The sequence below is a fragment of the Nesoenas mayeri genome, assembly GCF_963082525.1.
Source record: "Nesoenas mayeri genome assembly, chromosome: Z".
NCBI classification, from domain to species: Eukaryota; Metazoa; Chordata; class Aves; order Columbiformes; family Columbidae; genus Nesoenas; species Nesoenas mayeri.
In genome coordinates this window covers 7,666,247-7,680,280 of record NC_137542.1, presented here as the reverse complement: position 1 = coordinate 7,680,280, position 14,034 = coordinate 7,666,247, and the positions used below count along the sequence as shown (strand labels likewise).

General features: G+C 41.2%; 1 protein-coding gene across 3 annotated transcripts; it reads left to right on the top strand.

Annotated features, from left to right (window-relative positions):
- The first annotated feature begins 656 nt into the window (after nucleotides 1-656).
- On the top strand, nucleotides 657-13,572 carry INIP (INTS3 and NABP interacting protein). Of its 3 annotated transcripts, XM_080362859.1 has the most exons (6): nucleotides 657-737; nucleotides 1,464-1,661; nucleotides 2,115-2,201; nucleotides 9,103-9,205; nucleotides 11,757-11,847; nucleotides 13,176-13,572. In XM_080362859.1, the coding sequence occupies exons 3-6, from the start codon at nucleotides 2,177-2,179 to the stop codon at nucleotides 13,269-13,271; spliced, it is 315 nt and encodes a 104-aa protein (XP_080218985.1). In that variant the 5' UTR covers nucleotides 657-737; nucleotides 1,464-1,661; nucleotides 2,115-2,176; the 3' UTR covers nucleotides 13,272-13,572. The 3 variants fall into 3 exon arrangements, with proteins under 3 accessions (XP_080218985.1, XP_080218986.1, XP_080218987.1); XM_080362860.1 differs by lacking the exons at nucleotides 1,464-1,661; nucleotides 2,115-2,201 and having other exon boundaries at nucleotides 716-737; XM_080362861.1 differs by lacking the exons at nucleotides 657-737; nucleotides 1,464-1,661; nucleotides 2,115-2,201 and adding an exon at nucleotides 4,655-4,662.
- Nucleotides 13,573-14,034: the final 462 nt, after the last annotated feature.

Genomic DNA, 14,034 nt, shown 5'->3' with positions numbered 1-14,034 from the left:
CCCTCAGTCTCCTCTTCTCTAAGCTAAAGAGCCCCAGCTCCCTCAGCCTTTCCTCGTAAGGGAGATGCTCCACTCCCTTCAGCATCTTTGTTGCCCTGCACTGGACTCTCTCCAGCAGTTCCCTGTCCTTCTGGAACTGAGGGGCCCAGAACTGGACACAATATTCCAGATGTGGTCTCACCAGGGCAGAGCAGAGGGGAAGGAGAACCTCTCTGGATCTACTGACCACCCACTTTGTATAATACACCTCAGGATGCCATTGGCCTTCCTGGCCACAAGGGCATAGTGCTGGCTCATGGTCATCGTGCTGTCCACCAGGACCCCCAGGGCCCTTTCCCCTACACTACCCCTTCAGCTGGGCTCGGCCCCACACAGCACAGCGGCTACGGCCGGGCCGCCCTGCCGGGCCTCACCCTGAGCCCTGTCCGTTGCCTAGCGACCGGGGGCGGACCCAGAGCGAGAAGGGGGCGGGCTCGCCTAACCCCACTCGTCGCTGACTATCCACTCCCACCTGTCCGTCAACCTACGCACTTGACGTCTTTCGCCGCCGCCTGGGAAGGAGCTAATGGCGCGGGAGGGGGCGGTATCGTCGCGCGCCGCGTGCATCACGATCATGTGCTGCGAGCTCATTGGCTGCGGCGGGGCTCGGGCAGCCGAGTCGGGCAGGGGCGGGACAGGCGGCCGTGAGGCGGCGGGGAGCGCGGAGGGGAGCGGAGCGGAGCGGAGCCTGCGGGCAGGTGGGTGCTGGGGAGATCGGGCGCATCCCCGCAGTCCTGGGGAGAGCGAGGGAGCGTCGGTGTGTTGTAGGCGGGGGAAAAGGTGAGCGGGAGAGTCCATTCCCGCGGGGGTGCGGGCGCGGCCGTCCCGTCCCTCATTCCCCCGCCGCCCGGCCCGGGACAGCCCGGGCTCTCCGCGGGGTCCCGGCCTGTCGGCGGTCACCTCGGGGCCTCGCCGGGCTCTTGCCGGCCCGCAGCCGCGGGGCAGATCAGGCCGTTCTGAACTGGGGCTGTTCAGCCTGGAGAAAAGGAGGCTGAGGAGAGACCTTATCACTGTCTGCAACTGCCTGAAAGGAGATTGGAGCATGGAGGGGGTTGGTCTCTTCTCCCAAGTAGCAACTGATAGGACAAGAGGAAATGGCCTCAAGTTGTGCCGGGGAAGGTTCAGATTGGATATTGGGAAAAAAATTCTTCCTGGAAAGGGTTGTCAGGCCCTGGTACAGGCGGAACAGGGCAGTGGTGGACTTGCCATCCCAGGAGGTGTTTAAAAGGTGTTTAGACAATGTCCTTAGGGACATGGTTTAGTGCCAGAGTTAGGTTATGGTTGGACTCAATGATCTTGAGAGTCTTTTTCTACCAAAATGATTCTCTGATTCTGTCCTATGATTCCTCTAGGAGAAACGTGTTCTGACGGGTGTCAGTGCTCTTCATTAATACTGTTACTGAATTACTTTTTTGTTGCACTAGTGTTGCTGCTCAGGGACCCGCAATTCCAGCCTGTAACTGTTTCCTGGCCTCCTGTTGGAATCTGAGGCTCCTGGTTCACGTGTCCTGCAGGATTCAGTGCTCCCATCCCTGCCCTCCACCCGGCTGAGCTGGAGCCCTTTGCCTCTGCGCTTTGCAGCCCGGCACCTTAATGGGAACAGAAGTTGATGGTGCTTTGAGGTGACGTATGGCTGAGAACTGGGCATACCTTTTTGTTTTGACACAGTTGTGAGGATGGTAGCCTTCAGCTCAAATAATAAGTTTCCTTGAGTTAGAGCCTAAACTGGGCTGTAGCATTTAAGCAGCGTAATGCTAACACATGACTCTTAAGTGTAGTCTGACATACTTCATCAGGAAGTTCTGTTAGGAAAACGTGGATGATTACAGAATGACTCTAAAGGTTATTCTTAAATTAGTAGAATCTGAAAAGGAATTGATCATAACTGTTTATGTTTTAAGCTAAGACTTTCAATCAGAACTATATAAATGGTGTCACATATTTTAAGCAATACATGTGCTGTATTGGGCTTATGCTTCGTGACAGTTGCCACGTTTATGAAATCTATAACAGAATGAAATCCAAGTTTTTCTTTTAAACGAATATGTTTATCTTGTATTATGCCTATTTTGCAGATATTTGTGGAGTTAAAGGATTTGAACTGCTGCTTAATAAAACTAGGTCTGAAATTTGAAGGATGGCAGCAAATTCTTCAGGACAAGGTGGGTTTTAGTCAAAGTATTCAAGGGTAAAGACCATGAGCAAAATGTCAGTGAAGTCACCAGAGCCAAAAGTTTATTTAATAGAAAGGGCAAAAATAGGCACAGAGGCAGAAAGGTGGGGCTGAAAATACAATAATGTGAGCAAGCCTTCTGGGAGAAAACACACACATTAAGTGGTTGAAAAAAAAAAACACTGATGAATGGGGAACTCCGAATTTCTTCACGCACAGGTTATGAAGTACCTGTCATGTCTGTGTTGCTGTGCTTGTTTTCAGAAGTGTATTTCGGACACTTAACAACGTTTAGCATTGAACATGACTTGCAGGTCTTGCGCTTAGCATCAGGGGACGGCCATAAGTCTTAACATATTCCATGTTGTGATGGGTGCAGCAAGACCCAGGCTGTGAAAGACAGACAACAGGTGGCCAGGCCTAGGAGGAAAAACCAGATAAAGTCATCATGCTAACTCCGGTGAAGTGTTTCTTTGCATGGTGACACGTCAGAGTTGTACCTGTAAAATCATCCAAGACATGCAAGTGGTCTGGCTGGCTGGCTGAGGCAGGTGTGTTAGAGGGAGCTGAGGCAGGGGGTAGAGGGTGTCAGACACTGAATTGAAGGAGGGTTTTAAATCGCCCTCTGGAGGTGCTTTCTGAAAATCTTGGTGGAACTGGGAGGCTTGTCTCTTCTGCAGAAGAGCTGAGGAGAAAGAACCTTGTCATGTGTGGCTCTTCACTTACTGGTTATGAGAAATTAATAATTCAGTTTCCCAGCAACCTTGAACTTCTTCATGCACATTTGCATGCGAGTGTCCTTATCTGAGAAAGCAGTCCCTGGGTGTAATTAATTCTGAAGTGCTGATATTTTGAAGGGTTACCAGGTCGCTCATGGAGTTCCCTTCCCCTTCAAAGGCCCTCTGCTTTCAAAACAGATACAGAAGAAATGAGTGGTCCAAAAGACGGATGTTACTTGCTACTCTACAAACAGGAGGTAGTTTTTGGAACACTCAGTGAGCTTCTGCAAAATGTTGGGAAAGAAGTACTGTAGGTTGCAGATCGTAATCTCTTTGCAGATTTTAGCTCTGAGAAGTTTTTGGTGCTCAATGGTAAATCTTGATTTGTTCTGTGGATACTAAGTCAGTATCATTGCAAGGAATAGAATGTTGGCATCGACAGTTACAAGCTCTTTTTCTTAAATATGTGAATTTAGTGAGAAGTAGGATGGGATTTTAGTGCTGGAATGCCTTTTCTTCTCCCAAATTCTGGAAGCTTATCATTTAATAGAGCCTCAGAATCAGCTTTTTATACTTTGAGGTACCCTTTATAAACTTGCTAAAGCAACTGTTTAATTGTCATGTGAAAATTATTGGCACTAAGCAGGCAAAAATAGCTGTCAAGCTTAGTCACCAAAATGAGCCTGTAAATAATACACCTAGGAAAATTAGAAAGGAACAAGTAAATAGAAGCAACAGTTCAAGGCCTCTGTATCTTTCTCTTGGCCAGATGCAGTCTGGTAGTGAATATTACTGAGACAAGTGCCACACTTTTGGCTTGCTGCATGGCACATGTAATGATGCTGTTTGAGCTATTCATTCTCTCATTTCCCTGTTCTTGAACAAAAGTAATAAGGATTTACTGAAGCTTTCCCTGGAAGGGTTATGAATGGTAGCGCTTACTCAGACAGAACTGTAAGGATGAATTAAGCATTAGCCTTCTACGCCAGTAGACTGTGTTTATAATTCTTTGTACTGAGTTGTTTCTTTCCCTTTAATCAGTACTGAGTATTTTCCTAAGAGGTAATTGCAGACTTGGACTACAAAGGTTAAGATTTTGTGAACTGTACTTCCTTTAATTCATTGGCCTCTTGGGAAAGCACTCTTTTGATTAGAATTTCAAAGATGAGGAGCTGCCTATGAGTGCAGCAAATAGAATTGAATGAAAGCCTTACTTCAGGCTGTTAGTACCACATGGAACCAATTGTGTGAGACTGATTGTGGCATTTAAAAGAAATGGGAAAGCTTTTAGCATACTGTATATTGTCCACAAGGTGAGTGGTACATCTTGAGGGAGAAGGGCCCAGGGAAACAGCTTTTGCATTACAGAAATTACTTTCATGTGCTTGGTAGTACACTGCTTCTGCACCAACACTCAGCAATGCTTAAGCAACATGCATTAATAAGCTGCTTTTGTAATGCCTCTGCTTGTGCACACTAGGGCCAGAGCGTACCTTGTGTGTTACTAAATTAAAGACTCCATGTGTCAACTCAGGAAGTAACTCTCCTTTAGATTCCCAAAGGTGGAAGAAATACATGTCCTGCTTCAAAGAGGCCTGAACTTTTCAGAAGAGTTCTGATATGCTAGAATAACCAAAGTCTTGAAATATATACAGAATTTAAGCTTCAGCCTATAGCAATTCGACAAGGTCTCATTCTGTCCTGGTGGTTGTTTATCCTTCGAGGCTAAAGGTATGTGAGTGCGTTCATGTAACACGGTCTGAGCAGCTAGAACATTCTACTCTGAGCATTCTCTTCACTTAGTTGGTGTCAAAAGGGGAAGAGTGTGCTGTTCTGCATTGAATTATGCCAACATCTGCAAACTGTGCTGCTCTGCATCTGAGTCTGATCTGTGTTATGCGTAGTACTTGAGGGCTGTAGCATATCTGTTTGCTGCGGAACTTTGCAGCCGTAGAGCAGTCAATGACTTACATTCAGCTATGCATGTTGCTGTTTTCTGGAGATACGGACAAAATATTATTTTATCTTTTAGTAATTCAAGTTAATTAATTACTAATATGCCTCTTGTTTCATTGTCACACAATGTATATGAAAGCATATCCAAATGTAAATTGTTACTGAAAAGTATTGATGTGCAGCAGGCTATTAGATGATGTTTTGTGGTGCCAGTAGTCATAAGCAGAAGTGGAAATCAAAATACAGTTACTCAATCTTTTTTCCCAAGTGTTGTGTGCTTAATAAGGTCTCTAGATTCTGCTTTTTAAGAGGTTGCTGCCTCTCTTTCATGAAGGCTACCATTTCTGAAAACATGCATGTCAGTGAAGAAATTGCCCTGAGATGCTTTCTGAATGGAGCAGGCAGAACATTGTGCAGTGACAGTGCTTTTTAATGCACAGAGCCTAAAGCAGACATCCAGCTTTGGAACCATTTTTCCAGGTAGAAGTGTATCTTAAACACAAAGTGGCGGAGGGCTCTTTTGTGCTGCTAAATGCCTATGGACAAATTATAAATAATGCATATTAGAAAAAACTTATACTGTGAACTTGAAGCAACCAACAGATGAGAGAAAATATAGGAGATAACAAGCAGGAATTTAAAGCAAATAAAGGCAATACTGTTTCTTGCCATGCAGAGCTAGCTAGTAGAACTGACATAGGTATCAGTGAGGCAGGGCAGTAAGGCTAGGTGTTAGGATCAGTTTAAAGAGTGAAGCTTGCTGTGAGCTCCTAAAGATACCAGTATCGCTTAGCAAGGCTTCAACTTTTTCTTATTTTCTGCCTTTCACATGCAAAACATCGGTCCAAGTAAACTTTAAGCTCCTGCACAGAGCACATAATGCAGTGCTTAATGTTAGAAGTAGGGATGTCAGAAAGAACAAGTTTAAATTTTAACTGTCCTGAATCTGCTACCTTGGAGAGTAATCTGAGGATGCAGGTGCTCAGTTTGACATCTGACACTGCCATTAATCTATTTTGCTGCCTTGAATGGGTGATTTTTTGTCAGGACTTGTGTTGGCAAAGCAGAGAAGAATATTAATTAACTGCAATATTCATTAATTGTTCAAACTCAAAATAGTAGCATAACTCGGGCAAGTTAAGGGAAGTCTAAACTTAAAGCTTTATTAAGAAGTTGCTGTATTTGAAAATCTGCACTTCCTTTCACAGATGAGAATCCAGTCTATACTAAGAATGGCACTTTTTTTCCATATCTACACGTTTAGTACTAGAAAGCAAAACAGACGTGTCAGATCTACAGGTGAAAAATTACTTTCTTTATAGTCGAAGTATGAAACTTCTGTAGCTATTTCAGGTTGGTCTTCATGGAAGCAGTTTGGGGTCCTGAACAGGGAAGAACTTAAATGAAAGTCTTGCTTATGTAGTGCCAGATATAATTAACTATTTTGTAAGGATGACAGGTTTTCTCTCTAAAATGGATTTCTTATGTCCCTCAATCGTTAACTTTTGAACAAACAGATTTTACTTTGCATTATAAAAAATTTCAGATACTTGTAGGAATTTCACATTGCTCAGCTGAGGAGCACTAACATGTACATGCTGGATGTCCTCCATTTTCTCAAGTAGGCTTTTTTCTAGTTATCAGTAACTAATTCTCTTAAATGACTTTTTTAAGGCAGCAGGTTGCTGATTGGTACTGTCTGAACTCTAGAGCAAAATACTACTTTTGTTTTTTTTTAAACCCTCTCTTAGTAGAGAGATAAGAAAAGAAAGAAAAAAACCACTTTTTTCTGAATCCATCTAGAGTTTCTGCCATAAGATACTATAGTAAGACTTGTATTAAAATAGAAGACGGAGACAATCTTGCATAGTTTCTGATCACAGTTTAAAAACAGCTTTAAAAATGTTATTCTTACATGTCTCAAGCCTTTCTGAATCATACCATCTGCTTCATGATAAATGTAAGTGTATTTAGTCTTGACTTTTTAACTGACAGCAACTTACATTAAGAAGTAGTCTCCTTTTTGTTTCCTCAGTTCCCATATTGTCTGAATTCCAAACATGCATTTATGCAGTTCAAGATAAACAAGCACTAGCAGAAGGCTGCTGAGTAATAGGCCAAATATTAAGCTTTTTGGCTGAAAACTTCAGAATGAGCGTACAGATGTAGTGACTTCAGCTAAGACCTTCTTAGAGGTATCTAACAGAGGATGTAACACATCCTGTTACAGCATTGTCTCAAGAATTTACAAGAAAGTGAAATCTGGGCTAGCTGGAACTTGGAAGTGTTGAATCTTAGCCTGTTAGCAAGATCTCTCAGCCTTGGTATCTCTTAGAGCACGCATTCAGCTGTGTTATAACGTTTCAAACTCATTGCAAGTGCTGGGTGTTCCAAAAAAGATCATGTACACTACCTAAAGTGCGGAGAAACATCAAATACCTGAATCAATACACGTACAAAACAGGGCTTAAGTGGAATTAATGCCATGTAGGAAGAAGAGATTAACAGATAGAAAAATAGCAATTAAATTTAACTTTAAAAAAATCTTTTAACAAATGTAAAGGGTATGGGTAATATTGCATAAAACCACAATAAAAATGTAACCAGACAACTCAGCTCCTTTCAAGAGCTCTGAGACACTGAGGCTCAGGGCTGCATATATTAGGCATAGTAAAATAAAAAGGTGAGGATTTGATAGCAAGGCAATACAGATCTAAATTATTATTTAGAGTTGAAGGTTTCTGCCTGATAACTGTCTCCTTCATTGAGCCATGCTGATGAAAGGAATAGTGGATTATGTAATTGAGCAGCAACAGAACATCTCTCAAAGAGAATGAACTTCGAGTGCAGCTGTTGAAGGTAAATTTGAAATTTTGCCTTGACATGCTAATACTCCCTTGTGTGTCTGGCCTCCCTAACAGCTTGTGGGCTACCATTTTTGGGGGTTGGACTAGATGACCTTTGAAGGTCCCTTCCAACCCAAATTATTCTATGATCCCATGATTTTTTAGTGGTGTTACTGAAACAACACTCAGAACAGGGGCAGGGGTACAACACACAGCAAAGTCTAACGGGAATGACTTGGACTTTTTGTATGAAGGAAACAAAGACATTAACTTCTGAATCTTTTTTTTTTATGACAGTGTAGTGCCTTGATATTTATGGAATAGCAGCAAATTAGAGTTTAAAAAAATGTATATATATTCTTGACAGCAGGAGTGTCCTTAGTGGATTAGAGGCCTGTAGGGTCCAGCTCTGTAGCTTTTGTCAGCAGTTCTGCTGTACAGGCATAGTGGGTAACAGGAGAGACTTGCGTGTGTGCTTTATTTGATGGCCACAAAGAGATCCTTTACCATATAAAAGTCATGTATATGTACATCAGTTTTGCTCCACTTTCATTTAGAAGGCAATTTTGAAAGTACACAAATGGCAGCTATTTTAGGCATTTTCTAAATTCCCTCATTCACTACACTTCCTGATCCCTTTTCTAGGATACAAGGTCCTTTGGGGGGAATAATGTGCAAAGCATATAAAGGCCATGTTCTCATCTTGTGTCCAGACAGTTTAACTTTTGCTTCTCTGTTCCAGCATTGTCATCATACTCTGTTGTGATCATACTCAAAATAAGGGTAGTGTGTATATGTAAGGGCATCAATATATTAAAACTAAAACCTTTCTGCATAGGTTGAATAAAAGGTTTCAGTTTTTTGTATAAGTACGTGTGCAAGCTTAGTGGTTGTCTCGTTCTTATTACATCTGTAAAACTTGTATTATAGTTTGAGTTTACTGGCAGGAGAAATTAGACCCTTTGAGTATATTACTCGCTTATTACCATTAAGTAGCATATTCAGTAACTGCGTTTAAAATCTAGAACCTGGTAAGTGTACTTCTTTTCAAAGGCAAGTATTTGATTATATACCTTGTTTATAGTTCCAGAACTGGCTTGGGAAGGGGCAGTATCTAATTTGAGATAGAAACCTCTATTTTAAAATATATTAATATGTGTGATAGCTTAAGGAAGCTATTTAATGTTGTAAAATGAGAAAAGGAAAAATGAAACCTATTTATTAATAGCCTTTCAGATGGGTGGAAGGCTTTGAAAATTAGTGAATTTATCATAGTGCCATGTTGTACAGAGACTGAATTCCGCAAGATTAGAGTTGGGCCATAGAAATCAAGTAAATCTCTCTAATATGTTTCTGTCGTTCCCACCAGGTTTCCAGAATAAAAATAGGGTTGCAATCCTGGCAGAACTAGACAAGGAGAAGAGAAAATTACTTATGCAAAACCAGTCTTCCACAAATCACCCTGGAGCCAGGTATTTTATGTTCTTAGACCTGTTTGGACATCACTGGTTACATCAAAGGAAAAAAAAAATAGCAAGTCAGCTGTAAACTTATATCAACATTTATCATAAGCTTTTTCTGACCATCCTCAACAACAGTCAGAGAGATCTTGCACTTCAGGAACATGTTAGTATTTAAAATTGCTTGCAGACCCTGAATTTTGTCTTACATAACTTCCATTTGAGAAGGGGAGAAGCAGATATGTTTACTCAACTGTATTAAAGTCTACCTTAAAGAAAAATCAGGGAGCAGGCACTGAGAAAGCATTTAGTCATTATGCTAAAATGCCCTAAGGAATGGAAGCAGCAGACCATTCGGTTCAGAGTGCTGTGTGTTTGGAGAGGAACAGTTACAGCAGAAGTGAGCTATCCTTGAAACTCCCTGTTTGCAAAACAAGGCCAGTTTATGTTACTGTAGGTCTTATAGGAGATGCTGTGTTGTAGGAATGGTTCTACACCATGAGGTGTAATACTCTAATCTGAGTTTAAGAGCTGTCACTGAGATTTCTCCCATTTAAGACAAAAATATAAGATTTTTGTCATAAATTGGTAACTAGAAAATCACACACTGGTTTATATGGAGAGATTGAGATAGATGATCTTTCAGGTTAGCATGAAGCGAGCGCAGTGCCATATTCTAGACACGGTGTGTTACTGCAGTGTCTGTACAGGAGTCAAATACTCTGAATACAGTCTGAGTGCTGCCCGGGTCTTTTTTTCAAGGACATTCTAGGTCCCCTTTAATTCCTTCATACTGTCAAAAAGCATGCAGAATATTTGAAATTGCCTGAATTAGTTATCTGAATGACTCTGTATACAGTTATTATTCAAGCAAAAGTTATTGATTAGAGAAGAAAATAGAAATATCATACTGTTATGTACAACTCCTGACAACAGTGTTTCCACGCTTCATTGTTAGTCTGATGGAGATTCAGAGAGTGCTTATTTGCTTTGTTTTTTTCTGTAAGGAAAAATAATGCTATATGCTAGTGAGCAGGATTAGAATTTACTAATTTTGAAGGGAGGGGATGCGGGGGAAGAGCAGCTTCAAACTCTCTGCTTTGGCATGGTTGCTGAGGGGTGATTTTTGAGAAGCTGACAGTTCTGTGGAAGGGGTGTTGTGGCAGCTCTGTGTTTTTGGACCACAGTGTTGTCAGAATTGAGACTAGGAATTCTGCAAACTTGACAGAAAGGAGCTTGATGTACCTAAAGCACAACAGTGGCATGGTCAGCTTAAGGGTGAGTGAGTTAATTGATTTCTAGCCTTGACATATGGGAATCCTCTATCCAAGAACAGAAGACCTTTCTTGAAAAGTGTCAGCTTGTGATTTAGATTTAAGATTATCTACAGAAACCACATTGGAAAGGTAGAGGGTACCCAATTAAATGCAAAATAAATACCTTCAAAATAACTGAAAATACTAGTTTTAAATAAATTGAGTAGTATTATTCTCCAGCAATGAAGGCTATCTTAATATTTGTCTAAAAAATCTGCTCAGAGGATTGTTACTTAGGTTTCATTATGCATTTAGACATAGATTGGGCTAAAGGGCTTTTCTTGAGCATTGCTGCTTTTGAAAAACTGGTTTACTAAATCAGCTGTTGACGTGAAGCTGCTGGGAAAGGTCAGTTGATGAGTTTGCATGGATCTGTTGTTGTCCTTCATACTTTTGTCTCTGTGACTGAGGAGAGCTGGGCTTTCAGCACCAGTCTTCGGGGCCAATATCAGTTGTCCATTTCTTTGCACTCCAGCTCTAATGGCAGTCCTCACTGATTTCCATCTGGAGGATGGCTCATCACGTTACTTATGTAGAGTTGTGGGGAAAAAAAGTCTGCTTTATCTTTTCCTTTTTTTTTTTTTTTGTAAACAAGGTGGACAAGTCTTAAGATATAAAAACCAAGAAAACCTATTTCGAAATTTTAAGTTGAAACCTAATGTGTGCTGCACTGAGATAAATAAACAAAATCAAGTTTAGGTACTCTAAGCTATCATCAGAGGATCATTATTGCAGTTACATCGATAGGAAGTTCCTTTACCATAAGCAGTGATCTGCTGCCCACCTGCAAAAGAACTGGTCCTATACTGAAGACTGTAAAGCTCTTGTTAGTGCTTCTGTTTATCACAGTTGCTTAGAACAGTCACTGAGTGATTGAGTAATGGTGGAAACACAAAGCTGTTGTTGTCAAAATTGCTGACATTGTCTAATATTGCACCCCAGTGGTTTTACTGACTTCACTGGGGCTCCACCCATGAGCAAAATCCACAACAGGCTTCAGGACTGAGTCTTGTGAGTTTAGTTTGACATCAGTTGTTCATGCTAGGTCAAATGATACAGTTATGGTCACTCTGTTTTCCTTTCCTCTCTTATGTTAACACAGTGTAATTCCAAACAGTACTTAACAATTGTCAAGCCTTGAGTCAAATAAATCATTAGCTGTGGAAATCACGGGATCTGTGGCTAGAATGGCAAGGAATCATTTTTTTTCTGTGCTACATATCATACCATCTTGTTCTTTTTTGCAGCATTGCGCTTGCAAGATCACCACTGAACAAGGATTTCCGTGATCATGCTGAGCAACAGCACATCGCAGCACAGCAGAAGGCTGCCCTGCAGGTAAGCTGATATGGTTAGGTTCAGTTTGGCTTGGCTCTATTTTAGATGTGCATCCCTTCAGGGAGCAGTCCTGCACCTACAGAGAATGAAAAGCTCCCTTTAGAGGTTAGGTTTCATTCATTTCTGTATTTATCACAAGTGAAGTTTCTGCTATGATGAAAACTTAAATCTATCAGCTCATTCTCCCTCAAAATGGTTGTAAAAATGTAGCTTGCAGTATTATCATAGCTGTTTTACACATCTGTGTCAAGAATCAGTTTCATCATATGTCTGAATGTCTCACGAAGTGTAGGGAGAACTAGGTACATGGCTTTCCTTGGTTGAATCTGTGCAGATGCCAAGTAAATACCCTGCAGTTATGAGTGACGGGGTTGAAACGTGTAGAAAACTTTGTACATTTACATACTTCTATTTGCTACTATTTTGCTGATATCAAATGGTGCTGATTATGGTGTTGAAATTGGAAATTAAGCAGCACAAACAGTACATGGCCACTTGCCTTCCTGGCACTCTAGTATTTGGCAGAGGGCACAGGAGTGGAAAAAACACATTGAGATGCAAACTAGCAACCCTGTTCTTATGTCCTATGCCTTGTTTTTCCGTTACCCAGTAAAGGTCCCAGGTTACTTCCCTGAAAATGAATGGGAGCAGAAGTGAGCGCTGGCTGGTGTCCTGCTGGCTCAGGACAGTCACTGGGGCTTTTTCCTAGTGGTGAAGGATAGAGCATGTGGGCTGTCTAGCTTATCAGAGTCCAGTCTTTGAACGGAGAAGGGCTACGTATGATTTTACGAAGGTTTTCCAGAGCCATATGCAGCAGCTGCCCTCCTGAGGCGAACAAGTAGATATACATCACATGAGCAGGAGGCTGGTGTCCCGTGTTTTACAAGGGTGTGTCTGGTCAGATTGCATTTGTACATGCAGCCTCAGGTTGTGCACACTTCTATTATAATAGCAGTTGTTAAATTAATTATTATATTAAATTATAATAGCAGTTGAAAGTGGCAGCTGTCACGTATCAGGACTTGTAAATTGGTTATAGATGGGAGTAGAAGCATGGGGTCCAGACAAAGGAGAGCAGTTAGGAGTTCGTTTTCTGCTCTCCCCAGATCCATGGGATTTCCTGAAAAAGGAGTAGTAAGGAATGGCCAAGTTAATTCCTTTGATGGTCCCTGATCAGATGTGGCCGATATACTGGTTTTGAATTTGACTATTGGAGTTGAGGAGCAGACTCAGAGGAATAAATAATAGATGCTGCAGAAGCTGCAAAGTCTTGAATTGCATCGGTGCTGCAGGGAGTTATGCTTTAACAAATGTTTTTCTCTTTGCAGCACGCACATGCACATTCCTCAGGATACTTCATAACTCAAGACTCTGCATTTGGAAATCTTATTCTTCCTGTCTTACCTCGACTTGAGGCCGAATGAGGAATGTTGTTTCTTCGAACTGCAAGCTCTGATTTCTTTGTCCATAGCAGGAACTATCTGACCTTTTAATTTCTTTACTTATCTTAAAACCTTTTTTTTTTTTTCTGGATTTTTATGTTTGCCTTTTCAGGAGTGTCAGCTCTAGCGATGAAAAAGCAATGTTGGTGAACAGGGATTTCTGCCCTATATTTGAACCTCTGTCAGGTCAAAGTCAAATGTAAGACTTCCTATGGTGTGCAAGGTGCATAGTGCTTGCTTTTCCCTGTTTCCATGCTTCCTTTAAATAAATGTCCAAACCAGAGTCATCAAGAGATTCACACTCTGTCAGCATGTGTGTTTCTTCTTATTGTGTACCAGTACTATATTTTACTTTAGTGAAAGACAAAAGTTACTTTTGTCCATGAAAACAGACATGAATTTATCAATTATAATTGTTTTTTTTTCTCTCTTTTTACTGCATGCAGGAACAGTGGTGTACAGTTTGCTGTTGTAGTATCATCTGGTCTCAAGTCCTTAGATATAATATGCCTGCCTCATATTTTGTTTTGTCAAATATGAAAGTGAATTAAAGTAGGGAAAAAGCAATTGTTTTAAACAGTCTTAACAGACAGAAGTAGTCTTTTAGAGTCTTTGGACATTTCAGGTGGAAAGTGTTGTCTGCAAGGACAATTCAGTTTAAAAGGTCATATTTTTCTTGGCATACCTTTTCAATACTTAGTGTGTTTCATTTTGTTTGCTTTTTTCCTTTATCTTTTTATTGGTG

What these genes read in the sequence shown, in the direction of transcription:
- INIP (XM_080362859.1), top strand. Translation starts at nt 2,177, where the DNA reads ATGGCAGCAAATTCTTCAGGACAAG. An exon ending in AGCAAATTCTTCAGGACAAG is followed by an intron (nt 2,202 to 9,102) that starts GTGGGTTTTAGT and finishes CGTTCCCACCAG; the next exon opens with GTTTCCAGAATAAAAATAGG. An exon ending in AGCAGAAGGCTGCCCTGCAG is followed by an intron (nt 11,848 to 13,175) that starts GTAAGCTGATAT and finishes TTCTCTTTGCAG; the next exon opens with CACGCACATGCACATTCCTC.